Source organism: Mercenaria mercenaria, unplaced genomic scaffold (assembly GCF_021730395.1).
Source record: "Mercenaria mercenaria strain notata unplaced genomic scaffold, MADL_Memer_1 contig_4949, whole genome shotgun sequence".
In the NCBI taxonomy this organism is placed as follows: Eukaryota; Metazoa; Mollusca; class Bivalvia; order Venerida; family Veneridae; genus Mercenaria; species Mercenaria mercenaria.
This window is the reverse complement of record NW_026463220.1, coordinates 42,723-61,562: the sequence shown is the minus strand read 5'-3', so window position 1 is coordinate 61,562 and position 18,840 is coordinate 42,723. Positions and strand designations below refer to the sequence as shown.

At 34.2% G+C, this 18,840-nt stretch overlaps 1 protein-coding gene across 3 annotated transcripts in view; it reads right to left on the bottom strand.

Moving 5' to 3' along the window:
• Window positions 1-7,888: 7,888 nt before the first annotated feature.
• The window catches only part of LOC128554336 (uncharacterized), a 45,899-nt gene continuing 34,947 nt past the window's right edge, over window positions 7,889-18,840 (bottom strand). For all 3 annotated transcript variants that reach the window (XM_053535610.1, XM_053535612.1, XM_053535611.1), the window contains exons 4-5: window positions 11,437-11,490; window positions 7,889-10,605 (exon numbers count right to left, since the gene is read on the bottom strand). In XM_053535610.1, the coding sequence (XP_053391585.1) occupies window positions 10,332-10,605; window positions 11,437-11,490 (328 nt within the window). In that variant the 3' untranslated portion in view covers window positions 7,889-10,331. The remainder of the gene's footprint in view (window positions 10,606-11,436; window positions 11,491-18,840) is intronic.

Here is an 18,840-nt window from a genome sequence, read left to right as displayed (position 1 = left end):
ACTGTACAAACAGTCATAACTTGCCGATCGGTCACACATTAAACCGGAATCCACCTAAAAACCGGAATACACTTTTCATAACTGGAATACACCTGTATCTTTTAAATTAGAGGTATTTTTGAAGGTTTTTTGATATAATTCAATTATATGTATCATAAATAGTTAACATATGAAAGTAAAATAAAATAGGTTCACTCAAAACGATAACCGTGCGGGAAATTATCATAACCGAAATACACCCGTATTTTATGAATAAATAGTACTTTTGTAGGGTTTATTGCAGAACTCATTTGTTTATAATATAAATATTTAATTTACAAAAGGAAAATAAAATATGATGATTTGTCAGTTTCCGCATATTAGTTGTGTGCTAAATTACACGATTGTTCTTAGTATCCATATATTACAATGTAGTTAAGTACTTTTTGTTTTGTGTGGTAGCAGCACTTAAAACACATGACATGCTGCTAAAATAAGAATAAGGTCATTGTATTTGGCAGGCATAGTGGGATCATATTCTCCCTAAGCTGTTGCAACCGAGTATACTGCTTGGATCAGGGGGTGTTTCATTTGTACATCTGACCCAAGAGGCAAGATTTACAACACGTTAGTCAGAACTAGTGCAGTTGTACATATAGAAATACTTTTTGAGTTCAAATAATTATATTTCACTAATGTATACTTTTCCCTGTCCTCATTTAGATAAAAAATCTTGAAACAAATGTTTGAAATAAAAAAAAAATCAGACAATTTCATCTGAAGAACTTTAAATGCATTCTGTCACTTAGCACTTTTTCACAGTAAACAATACTTGGTTTACAGCCACATGTTTACTGTAAAAATTTCCAAGTGAAAAAAAAAGAAGTATAAAAATCAACTGTTTGTCAAAAAATAAAATAATCCTTTACACCAGATACTGATAATGATATCATACTTAAAAAGAAACCAACTAAATGGCACAATTATTGTAAAATATTTGTCACTTGGTACATATACTGAGTGCAAACTTGATATAGTTCGGTGCGAAAAAGCGCCAAGTGACGTAAGGCACTTAGCACTGTGTCGCATTCAAATGGTATATCATTTTCAAGTAGCACTTTTGACAATTTTGTTATAAATTCATTTAATGTCTTGCTAAAATCTTGATATTTTTATAGGACATGGGCAAGGTCATAAACACTTGATATATGAAAAAAAGTGATTTTTTCAAAAAATGTCACTTAGCACTGTGTCGCATTCACCCCTCGATTTGCACATCCTTGTGAAGAATCCAAATCATCCAAGTTGTCCTCACCAAATCCTCAGGCAAAAGATGTCTCGAAATACATTATTCCTCAGAGAAGGAAGCCTGTGGCGCCATTAAATCCTCAAGCAAAGGAATTTGCTCCTAGAAGAGATAGTCGTGTCAAAGACAGACCTGTTTGGATGCGGCCACATGATTGGGTAACACACCATTGATACAGTTGTACAAATAAATGAATAAACATTCATACAGTACATTGATCAGATTTTTTTTACAGTTGTTTTAAGTTTTTAAGTATTTTGTACATACTGAGACAGTTGTATATGTAGTAACTATAGATCCCGTGATTACATGAACTAAGGAATAGTGCTTAGAAACATTATCACTTATACTAGTGATCTTTGATATTCATGGTAAATCATGAAAACAAATTTCAGGTAATTTTAACCGATGCCTGATGGATTTTGTGTTTTCTGTATGTTAAGTATAACGTTGAAATAGTTAACGTTATGGACTAGTATAGTTTGCGATATGGGTAGAGACCTTTGAAATGTCGAGACGACATTTTAGGGAAGGGGGGAGGATGTAACGGGGTCATTTGTCATTGGTATACTATATAGAAATGTCACATCCCTATATATCATTATACAAATATTCTTCCATTTTTTCATCTCATCAGTTATCATACCCATACAACACTCATTTTTTTCGTTATATAAGTACAGTCCTGTACTCCACCATTTCTTTCCTATAACTAACATGTAAACTAAAACCTCTTTTATTTACCTAGACGCCAATGTACGTCACGCATGCGCACTGAGAGTAAAGATTTTGAAGTGAGAACTGAAAATCTGTGTCCTTTTACTTTTTTTATTTGTGCTGTTTGCGTGCCCTTTCAGGTGAATAATGTTATGTTATTCAATGTTTATTCTGCATTCCCTCATTTATCATTTTCATATTTCGTTTGAATAATGAATTTACGAATTATTGAAATGCGCACTGAGAGTAAAGATTTTGAAGCGAGAACTGAAAATCTGTGTCCTCTTACTTTTTTATTTATTTGTGCTGTTTGCTTGCCCTTTCAGAGACCTGAAGAGAACACACGTTTACCGTAAGTGTCCTACTGACCGGGTAACAGTTATTTCACAGAACCATTTATTTAATTTATATAACTCACCTTTCGATAAGCCATTTTACCTCAATATTATCAACGGGCAATAAATAACAAAGATCATCAATCTATCAAAATTTCGGAATATATGGTCGTCTTGGCCCTTAAATTTAAGTTTTTTCTTTTTTATTTAATGTCGCACCGACACATGATAGGTCATATGGCGACTTTCCAGCTTTAATGGTGGAAGAAGACCCAAAGTACCCCTCCGTGCATTATTTCTTCACGAACGGGCACCTAAGTAGAACCACCGACCTTCCGTAAGCCAGTTGGATGGCTTCCATACATGAAGAATTCAACGCCCCGGGTGAGGCTCGAACCCACATCGATGAAGGCTAAGTGATTTGAAGTCAGCGAACTTAACCACTCGGCCATGGAGCCCCCCTTAAATTTAAGTTAGAAGAACAAGGGCTTATATAGAAGTAGGTAACCATTACTCTAGTGGGTTTGAAAAAAATGCGTACAAAAAGTTGAAAGCTTCAGTCTTACAAAACAACTTATCAAAAGGCATTAAATAAAGTTCAAAGCATTTTATAGCTCAATAAAAGTAAAAAAATATGCATTGAACAATTCTGGATAAAAAACAAGGGATGTAATTGAAATGACGGTGCGTAGCAAATAGTATATACAGACAAGCGAAAGAATCTCGAATTACTTTATAAGTACAGTATTTTTGATTGTAATGCTAAACGTCAAAATTATAGCTGATATGAAATAAAACCTGTAAAAGATCCTCTGAAAGCTAACAACTGCAACCAAGAAGAAAAATAGCAGACGATGATTTTGGTCGGAAGTCTAATTTTAGACGATGCATATTCATTAATTAATCTCTATTCTACATTATGACATATTAGATTTAGGAGTTATGATTTAAAGTAATAATACTGGCCAGGTAAGATTACGTAGCGAATGTAATAGGAAGGTCTACAGCAACGCATAAAACATCCGTTCATGAAGACATTGGCTGGATAAATCTATTTGCAAACTGATAGATTTCACCAATGGAGACGGATATCAAAAAAAAATGTTACTTTCGGTTTCAGTGAAACAACCGCCATCATTCGGATACGTCCGTAACTACGCTAAAGGAAGTGGCTAATCGTACGGTCCGGTATGAATAATGAAAAAAACCACAGGTGGCTATTCGTACGGCAGTTTTGTATTACATTGTACTGAAGTCATTCATCTGATATATTTTCAACCGATTTCTTAACTTTTCTTTAATTTTCATTCGCACATAAAAAAGGAAGTGATTTCGAATCAGGCTAATTTGTTGTCTGCGTGCAATATTGTTGTCATCGTATGACATACATGCAATAAGTGTGAATAATAAAAATGTCATCTATAGAAGTTCACATCATCGTTTGAACATAATGAAATATGCTTACTTTTTCTTTCATATTTCGGTTGATAAGACTGGAACTAATTATTGACGATATTAACAAGAGACTCTCTCTCTCTCTCTCTCTCTCTCTCTCTCTCTCTCTCTCTCTCTCTCTAAAAGCTAGAGACGATTGTGAGAGTATATTGATATCATCACATCAATAGCAAATAATTCACTTAGATTCATCAGAAGGAATGTAAAAAAAAAAGAAAAAAATACAGGAAAGTAAAAGAAACAGCTTACAACACAATGTCCGCCCGCATCTTAAACATTGCTCCTTTATAAAAATAGGACTGAAATTTACATCACTTCTCTTAGTACCGGCAGTGTTCCACAAGATTGGAGGACGGCTATCGTTGTCCCTGTATACATAATGAGCCAACGAAGCAAAGCCAGCAATCACAAAATTATTCTCTTACTTGCATTGCTTCCACTTGATGGAGCATGCTTTAGTATCAAATATTATTAATCATCTAGATAAAATTGCTTAATTTCTTCCAACATGGCACAATTGTGAATCTCAATTATTAATTTTAGTCAATAATTTTTGATTTCCTTGAAGCTAGTAAATAGACAGACTAAATAGTAATGGATTTATTCAAAGCGTTTGACAAAGTCGATTACAACCGTTTGGTCTAGAAGCTATTTCAATTTGGTATATATAGAAAATCATCAATGTGGATTACATCTTTCCTTTAAATGCGAACACAAAAGGTCTTCAATCAGATATACCACCTTTGGTATCAGGGGTACCCCAAGGGTATGTCCTTAGGCCTTGCATTTTCTTAACACATCTGTCACCTGCTAGACTCCCTTAAAAGCACCGTAAGACTCGTTGTTGATGATACAGTAGTTTATCTCACTATAAATATCATGCATGATTGTGAGACTCTCTAGCAGTACCTCCATAAATTAGAGCTTTGGAAAAAGACCTGGGCAATGGAGTTTAATTCTGATAATGCATGCGAAGCGATAAGAGTATATAAAAAAAGAATTAATAAATAATTGCTGTTCGCTATAAGCTACATACCAATGAATTTAAAACTATAAAAATGCTTAATATTTAGGCGAACCAGCAGTTTGAGATCACAATAAGGCAACCAAGACCCTAACATACATGAAAAAAATGATGAAACAAATATAAAATGTACAAATTAAAAAAATCCGTATAAAACATGTTCACCCATAATTGGAATATTGCTCAACTGTTTGGCATTCATGACAACAATCTCTAACATAATGAAATTGAAAGAGTACGAAAAACTGCGGCCAGATATGTTCAAATCAACTATGACTGTAGATGAAGTATCACAGAAATGTTAACTGTACTTAAATGGCAAACGTTAGAAACCAGGAGAAATTCCACATCCCTACATCCCTAATTATTTAATATAAAATCCATCATTCCATTGTTTTTTGTTTTTTTTTGTAGATCCCCAGTACCAGCTAGACTCTAAGGACCTTCACTTTTTTATTCCCTTCTCTCGCACCCATTATCACAAGAACTCTTTTTTTTCTAGAACCTTTAGACTCTGGAACAACCTACCACATCATGTTAGATCTAGTGCTACTCTTAATGAGTTCAGGAGTGGCCTAGATTACTGATGTTCAAACCTGAAATATATGTTTTATCATCTTTTAACCTGTAATTTGTAATATAATAGTAGTGATTTTAATATTGCACACTAATTTGTGTTTGCAATAAAGGCTTAATCATCAAAGTGTTGACCAGACAGTCGCCTTCCAGTCACAGTCAGTCATTGACAGTGGGGACTATCTAGTTTTGGCTTTCATAACTTAACTGATGCTGTTTTTATTTTCTGATGGTCGCATCCATTAAGTTATGGGAAAACCCCATTTGTTTAACTAACCAGTATCAAACCGCAACATCTCGCACAGTCTCTGGTGAGAAACTTATGATGTCATGCAACAGTTCTGAGCACGTGGTTATTCTTTAAAATCAATATCAAAATTTTCCCTTTTTATGAATTTAATTTAATCACAAACATAACCATTTTCGATAAACTCCGTAAAACAACAGTTCTCAGAAACTGTCAGTAAATAACGATTTTATACCGCCTATTCGTTTTTCAAAATGAAGAGTACCCTGGTCAGGTGCAACTGCAAGGACGGATAAAATACTGCAGACAGCGGTACCAACTTGAAACTTGTGTTCGAATCATGATGCATGGATTATTTATGCCAGATCAAAAGCAAAATATTAGAAATATTGTAAAGTAAAAGGTGAGTCCATTGCATTTGACGAAATTATAGCGTGACAGACTTCTGGCACGATTCCGGGTTAGGTGTCAATACGGGATTCGTTTTAGCTCAGAGATACGTAACAGCATATTATATAAACCAAAGAAATACAAAAAAGATTTAATACCCTTTTGTATAAACATCTCTTGAGCTGAAATATTTAGCTAGGGACTACTGTGCAGATGTAGACAAATTGATTGTTTTGTACAGGACCGTAAAATGAGCCACGCTAAATGACTGTTCTTACGGGACCGTACAAACAGCCACGCTAAATCTATTTTAAGAAACACAACAACGACATGTCTGGCTCATTCGTATCGCATTTTCTGATAAACTGCCTTTCCTTTTATTGAACAACAGTCTTAATTTAGTAACATTAATGTATTGTTTGTAGAAATGGCATAGAAAAGCAAAATATTTGTAAATTTCTGCATTTTTCCGCCGTCTTTACATAAAATCTTATCACGGCCGATCAGCTATTGTTGTTTTCGACGTATTTAAATTTTTGTCACGTGACACTTTCTTTGTTGGTTTATGGATTTCAGCGAAGCCTGGCGAGTGAATTAGTGACCAGCTGGTCATTAAATATTTTATGGTTTTATATCCCTTCGTATCTCAACAATATTTGGCCATCTAAGTCTAACTGTCTTCTACAAATCTACAAAGTTATTTGCTTTATTTTAAAGGTGATTTTTATATTATATACTATATTATTGCTTTTTTGTAGGTAGTTGTATTTCACTAACTTAACTTAAAGATGCCTTAACACACATTGTCAAAGAGGCTGTTTGTAATGAATATGCATGAGACGAAGATGGCGGCGACTACTGGAATTCGGATGCCTTTGATGATACCTTTGTATCCATTACCTGCTCAGTCAAGTGTGACATGTTCACCGTAAGTGTTCCTTCTCGAGAGAAGGAACAATGATACGCAGTATAATTCATATCGACATTTGTTATGCGTAATACTGTGCTCGGAACCAGTACCAGTGTTTGTTAGATGAGATATTTACAGACTGAGGTCATAGGTTATAACGAAGTGGTCGCCGCTGGAATCCCGTTCCCATTTAAACAACATAATCATTATCTAAGTATTTTGATAAAATTTTAATTCCATGTGTTGTGCAATTTTTGTTACATACGTTTTACAATACATGATTCTTTTAGCTTTATCTCTGCATATTACACAGTGTAATGTGTAATTTGAATTGACGAAAAATTTCCATTCGTACAGATATATCATTCATAAGAGACAAGTTAATTTACCTTCATTATGTAATATCTTGCTTGTAGACAGATGGTATTAAGAGAATTTGACCAATACTGTTCACTCTGTGTCTAATCGTGCCAAAGAGTAATAAAACCTATAATCTCATATCGCTGCTACCGGACGGTTTCGTCGATTTCCGTATTAATTGTTGTTGTTGTAGTAATACGGAAACAAAATAATCGATAAACAGCTTTTGTGATTATCTCATGGCCGTCGCGGACTGCACGGCCAGTCCGGTCATGGCCAGATCACATTATTGACCATTTGTAATATTGGCCATAATTGTTGTTACCAGTATTTTTGCATTTAATTCCACCTTTTTCTATTATTAAATGTGCCAAAATATTGCATTCTTTATGTTATTTTTGAATAGTTATCCTTATGAAAATCTTAACCGAAAATCAAAATGCAAGAAAAAACGCACTTACTGGCAGCCCAAATTTTAAAATTTTCTAGGGGATACCGCCGAATCCCCCTTAAGAGAGGGGGATATGCCCCTCGTGCTCCACATACTCCTAGGGTTAGGGTTAGATTGTAATAATATTAATTTCTTCATACTAACACTGATATTTTCTCATGAAAACATTTTCTCTCTAAGCTCAGAGACAGAGGCAAGATAAATTGCTTTTTTCTGAAAGTGGTATCAGAGAAGATTGATTTTATGGCCAAGTGCTTTACATTTTACGACTCTAACGACTGATAACAGTCTACTGGTCCTTGTGAAAACCATTCAAAAGATTTTACGTTTTTTACGCAAAATAATAATGAGCATATCTATATCGGTTCTATTATATCCATGCATCCTAACAGAACAATTAAAAAAATAAAGAAATTAAAAACAAAAACATTCAAAATTTCAAGTTTCATTAGCAAAATGAAAGCTTAGAATATATATCAATATCCCGTGCCTAAAGAAAAACTTTTCAAAGCTGTTCAAAGTTTCAAAAGATACGGCATTAAAACAGAGTTCAATAATAAATTCATTTTAATTGGTCAGATTACAATATTATTTTGCTTGTGAAATTGGCTATAATCCATATACTTTGAGATATAACATTTTTTTACTGACAAAGCCCATGCAAACCAGCTGCTAGCAGACGATAATATTTTCTGTAAAAACTTCCGATTACCTATGGGTAACCGCGGCGGAAAAAGCCGGCATATTGGAAGAAATGGTCACTGAAATCACTAAATTGCAAAAAGGACCAAGCAAACCGGTATTACTAGCTTTAAAACAAGTAACACATATCAAAAGTTGAATAATTTATCTACATTTTAAGAGGTACCGTTTTTAGCTCACCTGAGCATTGCTCAATTTTTGTGATCGATCGATGTCTGGCGTCGGTCGTCTGTCTGTCTGTCATCTGTCTGTCGCAACATCTAGCTTTGTATGCGATAGAGGCTGTATTTTTCAATTGATATTTATGAAATTCTGTCAGAATGATTACCTTGACGAAATCTAGGCAGAGTTTTAAAATGGGTCATCTGGGGTCAAAAAATAGGTCACTAGGTCAGATAAAAGAAAACCCTTGTGTATGCGATAGAGGCTGCATTTTTCAATAAGTCTTCATGAATTTTGGTCAGAATTATTTCCTTGATGTAATCTAGGCCGAGTTCGAAAATGGGTCATCTGAGGTCAAAAACTAGATCACTAGGTCAAATCAAAGAGAAACCTTGTGTATGCGATAAAGGCTTTATTTTTCAATTAGTCTTCATGAATTTTGGTCACAATTAATGCCTTGGTAAAATTTAGTTCGAATATGGGTCATCTGGGGCCAAAAAGTAGGTCACTAGGTCAAATCAAAAGAAAACCTTGTGTATGCGATAGAGGCTGTATTTTTCAATCGACCTTCATGAAATTTAATCAGCATGATAACCTTGATGAAATCTAGTTCGACTTTGAAAATGGGTAATCTGAGGTCAAATCAAAGGAAAACGTTGTGTATGCGATAGAGGTTGTATTTTTCAATTGATCTTCATGAAATTTAGTCATAATGATTAAATTGATAAAATCTAGATAGAATTTGAATATGGGTAATCTAGGGTCAAAAAGAAGGTCACAAGGTTATATCAAAGAAAAAGCTGATGTATGCGATAGAGGCTGTATTTTTCAACTGAACTTCATGAAATTTTGTCAGAATAATAGCCTTGATGAAATGTAGGTCAAATTCGAATATCGATTATCTGGGTTCAAAAACTAGGTCACTAGGTAAAATCAAGGAAAAATCTTTTGCATGCAATAGGGGCTGCATTTTACACTGGATTTTCATAAATTTAGTCAAATTGGTTGCCTTGATAAAATCTAGATCAAGTTCAAATATGGGTAGTCTGGGGTCAAAACTAGGGCACTAGGTCATATCAAAGAAAAACCTTGACTATGCGATAGAAGCTGTATTTTTCAACTGATGTTTATAAAATTTGGTAAGAATGATATCCTTGATGAAATCTAGGTCAAGGTCGAATATGGGTTCAAAAACTAGGTCACTAGGTAAAATCAAAGAAAATACTTGTTTATAATAAAGATTTTTGCTCAAATTTTAATGATAATTGATAGAATATCTATTTCCATAAAATCACTAGGTCAAACATGACCTAGGGCCATCTTGGCCTTCTTGTTTTATTAGTTGCGGAAAATATTTCATTTTTTCTCTTCTATTCAACGATGACGATGAGTTTGTTCCTCATGCTACTGTACCGAGGCTATATGAACTGAAGTTTGTCTATTTAAAGATGAAATAAAGAAACACCAAAATATTTCAAAAAAGAACCTGAAAAAATGTGGGAAAACGGTGTTTTTTTTTTTTTTTTTTTTTTTTTTTTTAATTTACAAATAGGTCATTTTGCATTTAAGCTTAAGAAATTTTATCCTTCTCTGATTATATAGACAAATTTATCAACTTCCCGTTAGGTCGATGTTACTAAAAGTTCGTAATATTATTAAATGGAAAAAAAAACGACGGCAAAATTATACAAGCGATTTTACTCTTCTCATATTTCTACTATTTCATGTCAAATGTCACTGTTACCACAGGCAAATATGTGATATACATGAAATTATGTGCAAAACCATTGATATGGCATGTACCTGAATCATGTCTTGCGAGTTTATTCAGGATGAAAGATTTCCCAGTTCTCAGCGTCCCAACTACAGAAACTATATTCAAGGGTTTCTCTATTTCTCTCAGTTTGTCTAAGGTTGACTGATTGCATGTCGCTTTTCCATCAACCGTTAAAACCAGTATCATAGGTGAATGAAATATTGAGTTGTCAGACCTAAAGGTAAACGTAAAAATATTGAACTGCAAGTTGCTATCATATGGCAATGTTTCTGATAAGTTGAAAGTGAAATCAATGTAGCATAAAATAATTTGATAAAGCAACATTACATATTACACTTCATGAAAACGTAGAGTAGCTATAACATGTATTCTCATTTACAAATTGAAATGAAAAGAAAAAACATGTCATCAGTGTTTACCAAAGTAAATGGTTATCTTGCTGTGATAAAAATAGCCAGCAAATTGAATATTGGATTGCTACCTTTATATACTCAGCGTCACTGAAAAGTTACCACCTAATATATACCTCTTTACTATTTTATACAATATCGACGTCACTTTTTCATTACTCATAGATCCTGTCTGATCATGTCTCCTAACCCATTTCATGACTGTCAGGTGAGAAAAGCATATAAGACGTGCAATTTCGCGACATGAAAGTTCGGCGTCAACCATGTAAATGGCCTGATGGCGTTGGTCGTGCCTTAAACGTGGCTTTCTATGCAAGGATATTCTGGGTTTTTAACGTATTTCTTTAAGTCTGTCGACTAACTTTCAAGTGCGATGAATGATTTGCGATAGAAAATTCATACATGTCGACATTGCTGGAAAAAGTCATTTTGCACGTGCAGCCCGTGCCTCAAATGGAGTTAATCGAATTTGACAAATCTTTACACCAATGACGTCTCAGCTGCGTCAAAAATGTAGTCGTGTTATGCCTTTAGCATAGTCCAGTGCGATTTTTAAAATATAACGGCCATTAGAGTGGTAACTTTTCGGTGACGCTGAGTATATTTATATCCTAATCTAATTAGAGAATACTTACATGGTCGTTTCTGTTGGCACTTGTGTGATTCTGTTAGACGGAATAACTGGCTTCCTGTAAAGATGTTTAGTTACGATGAAAAAGCCGAATATAATTGAAACAGGGCCTGCCCATAGGACAGTGCGTTCGCCTATTAGCAAAGAAAATATCACTCTGATAATTACTACTGTGATAAATTTATTGACATATGTAATTCTAATTTCTCATAAAAACTCAAAGTTGAAAACGGATAAATCAACCAATAGTCATTTTAACTTCTATTGATGTCTAGGTTACAAACGTTTACGCATATCTCAAAAATCCCTGACTGGATTTCACTGAAACGTCATAGGAGCAATTGATATGAAGCCTTGTTGCAGATGTCGTCTGCATATCTCGCTCGGATTACTTTTTATTTGCAGAAATAGGGCCCCTAGACTAGCTCCTAGACCATTAAATATCTATATATCTTTTTACTTTTTAATATTATGAATAGAGCTTGTCTATATCATATGTTGAAAATCACTTGATAATATATAATGATACAGTTCTATGTAAAAATACAACCTATAAATTGGTATTTATCACTATTTCGTAAATGTAAAGAAATATTAAAAAAGTTGAAATTTTGTGACATAATCTTTATTATCAGTCTAATGGCTAGTCTATAGGTTCTCTTAATTCATTATTAGTTTGTCTGGACTGCTTCCCTTCTACCTTTTTTTGCGATGAACTTCAAAGGACAAATCAGTAATAAATCAGGTTCTGAAGGTTTTACGGTAGAATGAGTTTTTCATGAGTTAAGACCCTTTCAGTATTATATATGAATTCTATCTTGTCCGTGCTTCATTTTCAAAACGTCTCAAAATTTCAACAACACATTAAAGGAATAACTTGCAAGAAACCTGGCTGTGTATGTGATTCACACATTACGATTAGATGACCTTTTCCGGAGTAACGGCCTCTTAATGTCGTTGTTTCTGATTAAAATCCTCTTATGATGTTGGTGAGGTTTGACTGAAATTTCAATTGAATGATCAGTAGCAATTCTTAATATGCACATAATACCGGTTTCGTGAATGAATGATTTTACACTGATTTTTGACTTGTCGATCATTCAATCTAAGCAGAGATTTTTATACATGCTTCCGTCCATATTTCAATGAAACTATGCGTTATTTTTAAAGCCTACTTGTGCATATCGCTGGAAAGTTTCGCTAAGAATTTTTACGGAATAATGATCTCCTTAAAGTCAGTTCTGACGGACTACTTCTATACACTATATGTTAGATTTGAATGAAACTTCATAGAAATGATAAACATCAAATCTAGTGACGTCTATTATACGACCTTAACGGTTGGATGATTTTAACACTCAACTGCAAGTCTTTTATATAAAGACCTACATATCATCATTCATAATTTTCAATATTTGGAGAAAGAACACAAGTGCCCCACCTGCATTTCTTCAGACGCAGGCGAGCATCCTGGTAGAGCCAACAACCTTCTGTAAGTCATTTGATTAGCTTCCTCACATCGAGTACTTTACAATCTAAGCGAGGATTCCCATATCAGCAAATGACTTGAAGTCAATGATATTAACCACTCAGCCATGAAAAACCACGTTTGATTGGTACAATGAACTGTTTGTGAAGTTTTCAATATTGTTCATAGGAAAAACAACTTTGACCAAACATTCCATGTCGGAAAAGGTTCATTACTTGTGTTAATTCAATAAGGTGTAATCAAACTTGATGACATAAGTAGTATCATGACTATAAACTACACTGTGTGAAATTGCAGTGGCTTCCGAGATGTGATATTTAGGTGAGAAGAAAAGCTCCCACTATTCATACAGTCAAATAAATGAAAATAAGTTGAGTACATGCATATGAATAAAACCAAATAACATGGAACATGGAAAAACCTGTGTGAAGTTGACTAAACAAACGACATACGACAAACGACATTCAAAAAATTGTGAATGTCGTTCAGTACGCGACATACGACATTCGAAACAAGTTGAATGTCGTGCATAAAACAACATTGGACATACGACATTCGGACTCAGGCGCGTCGCGAGGCATCATGTAATGGGGCGGCGTGAGACTTTGATGGTGTGGGTATGGGAGGGGTGTTCCCACCCAGGCTGTGGGAAAAAATTTTGCAAGTTGCACCATAAATGACACGATTTTCTTGCATTTAGATACCAGTTACATGTTGCTGTAAATATCTTTTAAAGTTACTGAAATTCCAAAACGTTTCATTGTCAAATGTTCAACTTTGACGCAAAATATTTGAATTTCGTTCAGTGCACGATATATGACATACGACATTAAAAAAAGAATGTCGTCAAAAACGACATTAGACATACAGTACGCAACATACGACATTTGAAAAAAGTTGAATGTCGTGCACAAAACGACATTAGACATACGACATTCGAACTTTGACAAAACAAATTGAATGTCGTTCTTTGAGCAATAAACGACATACGATATTCGTAAAAAAGTTGAATATTGTGCAAAAACGACATTTGACATTCGAACTTTGACAAACGAAATTTGAATGTCGTTCAGGCGCGGCATACGACATACGACATTCGAAAAATATTGAATGTCATGCAAAAAAAACGACATTGGACAAACGACATTTGAACTTTGACAAAAAATATTTGAATGTCGTTCAGTGGGCGACATACGGCAAACGACATTCAAAAAGTTGAATGTCGTGCACAAAACGACAATGGACAAACGACATTCCAACATCGACAAACAAAATTTGAATGCCATTCAGTGCGCAACATACGACATACGACATTAGAAAAAAATGAATGTCGGGCAAAAAGAAGTACATTGGACATACGACATTCGAATCTTGACACACACAATTTGAGTTTCTTTCATTACGCGACATACGACATTCGAAAAAAAATTGAATGTCGTGCACAAAACGACATAAGACATACAACATCATTGACAAGCAAAAGTTGAATGTCGTTCCGTGTGCGACATAAAACATACGACATTCGAAATTTGACAAACAAAATTTGAATTTGAATTTCAATTTTATTCGAATGTCGTATGTCGTAGGTCGCACACTAAACGACATTCAAATTTTGGGTGTCAAAGTTCGAATGTCGTATGTCCAATGTTGTTTTTACACAACATTCGATTTTTTTTAATGTAGTAACTCGTATGTCGCGCACTGAACGACATTCAAATTTTTGATATCAAAGTTCGAATGTCGTATATCCGATGTCGTATTTTACACAACATTCAACTTTTTTTCGAATGTCGTATGTCTTATGTCGCGCACTGATTGACATTCAAATTTTGTTTGTCTAAGTTTGAATGTCGTTATGTCTAATGTCGTTTTTTGCACGACATTCAATTTTTTTCGAATGACGTATGTCGCCTTTTGAACGACATGTCGTTTTTAGCACGATGTTCAGTTTTCTTCGAATGTCGTATATCGTATGTCGCGTACTGAACGACATTTTAAAATTTTTGAGAGTCGTATGTGGTTCTTTTAGCCGACTTCACACAGCTAGCAATTAATATCATATTTATTTCATATTAGTCAAAGTATAAACACGTACGGTAATAAAATCTTCGGTTTTTCTGTATATTTCTTTTTTTAACTGGAAATATGTAAATAATTCATAACGCAAAATTAATTGTAATGATTATGTTATAATTGTTTTGAAGATCGAAATTATAGCAGATAAAATGTAAGCATTTCGATCAAAAGGCCTTCAAATTCGACCTGTGCTGGTGCAGCATCTATCAACCCCTCATATGAAACTAATGTTATTTCTTGAACAAAGGAACATGGAACATGTCCAGAAATGAGACCGTGTTTTGAAGAGTATTGTCCCTTGATTCTTAAGCCAGCTCGGAAAAATCGATTGTTTCCCTTACACCAACTGATTATTTGTTACGCCTCGTTAACGCGAAGCGTTACTTAACTGTCGGGTATCGATTTTTGTTAATCTTTCTTATCTCATCAAATTAAATCTTGATGGTATGTGAAAAATTATATTACACAGGTTTGCGAAATGTTCATTTTAGAATATCTGGTGCAACAAAATAAGGGTGACAGAAATATGTAAATAAATGAAAAGCAGATCAAGTTCAAAATATATTTATTATAAGATATATATTTATACATATATATATATATATATATATATATATATATATACAAAGACAACATTCACAAACCTAAGATTTCATTTTGATTACTTTACTATTTGATTAACGAAATCTATATATAGAAGTAACCAAGTAGACAATATCAAATAATCAGTATATCAGTTTTACGGGGAAACATTATATCTATTTATTCAATAAATAAATGTGACCGAGACTGATGAAAACATGTAGCATTTGTACTTTAAATAGCATTTATAAATACATCCACAAACATGTAACAAATACAGCATTCAAAAAGCGTAAGCATGCATATATTGTGTAACAGTAGATAATAAAAAATGTGTGAAAAATCATTATATAAAATATACACCGCACGATGTTTTTCACGTGCCATCAGAAAGTTATGAAAGGTATAACATTTTTTCAGTTCATTAAACGGTTAATGAAACAACAGATTAACAATTTTATACATGAGGAAAACGGTGTTATCTCTAATTGCATTACTTTCCATTTCAATATGTTTTAAAACATCGGGATACTGTCAAGATTTTGTCTAGACATTATGCTTATGCAAAAGTTCTAACAATTTTTCTCTTTTACGAACACGAGTTACTACGCCAAGTGCCTTCAATTTTTCTTTAATTTGCTCACAGGTAAGCTCAGACGTAGGTTTTTCATTTTCTTTGTTTCTTTCAATGTATTCTGAATGAGCAGTACACATGTCATTTTCAATTTTTCTCTGCTTCGCAGATCTCAAGTCAAAATATCTCGTTCCCAAAAGTCTGCATTACTTTTTGTATATGACCGTTTTTTTCTCTAATACTGAGAGAACTGCTCGATTCGTTTTCTTACCATGCGCTCATCATGGGCTTGATTTAACCTATTTGAAGATTTTTGGTGGATGTGATTAACAATGTCATTTAGTTTCTCAACCCCCTGCCCACTGTACTGACACAAGATTCCGTGTTTTTCTATCATCCAGGGGACATGGTACAGTCACGCATGCATATATATGGTGACCCTGTCATAGCCTTTTCTCCCTCTTAAAGATAACCTTTGAAATGTAAGCATCCATTCCCTAATCATGCTAAACAACTCGGACTTTTCAATGTTTTCATTTGTAACACAATGGTGAATTTTTCCGAATTCTCGCCACAAGAATACCACCTGGTCATGTGTGTCGTTGCTAATAACAACACCGAGTTTGTCGAGTAACTGCTAATTAATTTATGATAGTCGCTTCCAGTTAAGGACGACCAGTTTAAATTCAGACGTTCCATTGTCAGTCCATGAAACAAATGGTGCGGTTTTTCACCTAACACATCAATTTTTGAATCAAGTTGTTTGCAGTCATCAATAAGATTGCTTAACAAGACGTCACATACTCTGAGCAATAAGTGCAGTTCATCAAGAACAATGTTTTCTGGTTCAATATGAATGAGAGGCGGGTTTTTGGAGCCAAGTTTACGAATAGATGAATTGATTTCAAGAGACTGGGTCGTTCTTTTTATTTCTTTAGACTCATAATAAGCCATAGGCTTTGACAGGTCTAGCCTCTCTGACTTACTCACGTGACACCATGGACATGCATGCGTGGCTGTGGAACCATTCAGCCCTAGACAAAGTTGTATAAATTTCATATCCCCACCAAATTTGAAACTAACAGGGTACAATTTGCCATCAATGTCATTTTCACCTAAATTCTGTATTCCACGTATTTCTCGAAAAAACTTTAAGATTTTCAAAGTTTTCAGCACATTTTACAATAGCAAGTGTTTTCAACTGAGCGCTATCACTCTCGTCTGTAAAAATTGTCGACAAAGTCACAAAGTTCGACACACGACTCACTTCAGCCCCATCCCCTGATATTTTCATGTTAATTAATGTACCTGCAGGCAAGTTGTGTTTCTTCACATGTTCATGCATTTCACTTTGTACACTGACATAAAATCTGGAAAGTAGATCCCTCGGAAGCATCGAGAACAAGGCAAAGTCCCAGGAATATTTCCCGGACAACTTTATATCTGAACCGTAGAATTGAATTCATACCTTTCATTTTTGATCATTGATATTGATGGCAAATTTTCTGATATGACTGACAGCTCATGGTAAGATTCATCACTGATTCCAAATTTATCCAAAAGGTACAAAATTCCCCTAATTTTATCTTTGTCACTAGACTTTAAAACTGAAAAATTGGTTTCAGTCAGATCAATTATTTACATGTTCATCAGCAGATGTGGTACAGTTAAGAACTTCCGGTGTCAAATCATATTGTCTGGCAAACCAAAGGGCAGAATTTACTTTTTTACTAAACAATTTTGCACTTTTTTGGGGGTTTGCAGTAAAATCAATTTTGCTATTTGGGGTAACTGCTTCCTCGCATGTTTCAGATAGTCTTTTCTTTATCAAATTATTTTCATTCTGCAATCTGTTTTGTATTTCAAGCAGAGATTCATTTGATTTTTGACTTCATTTAATCATTCTTTAAGTTAACACACTCATTTTGAAGATTATCAAGTACAGACTGACATGTTGCAACTTTTGTCCTAAGATCTCCATTCTGTTTAATGAGCGAACTTTCACTTAAATGCAAAGATTGATTTTCAAGACTTAATTCCGATTCGTGTGATTTTACAGTTTTTAACTGCTCACACAGTTCATTGCACCTTTTTTCATTTTCAACAATTTTTTGCAAAAATTTATCAAGCTTACATGACAGCTATTTTACATTTTCAACCTCATTCTCATAAACAAGCAAAGTTACAGTTTTTGACAATATTCTGCCCCTTTTTCTACCACTCCGACCATGTCCTTTCAATTCTGCCAGCAGGCGATAAGCTATGTGTGAAAATCTTTGTTCAAGCCTATCACAGTTCTTAAGCTGAAAACTATCAATCTGTGTATTGACTATATCAACATAACTTAAATCTGCATCAATGCGAGCTTGATGTACACATTTCAAAAAATTATTGGTAAAATATATTGTCAATGCCACTGGATGCTGCAGTTTAGTTTTTGGTACAAGAGGAGAGATTGAACCAACAGAAATTGTCTCTGGACATTGAAAGATCATGTTTGCACTCTGCATGTTTATGCTTCAGAAATAACAACTGGCTCAACAGCACTAACAAGACTGATTTTCTCTATTGGTATAATCTTAAACACAACTTGTTTGTTTTTTATGTAATGCACTCGTTTGTTTCTGATCGTTGGACATATCCGTACAGGAAGAGATATTTTATCACTGCGGCCTGATGAATTCACT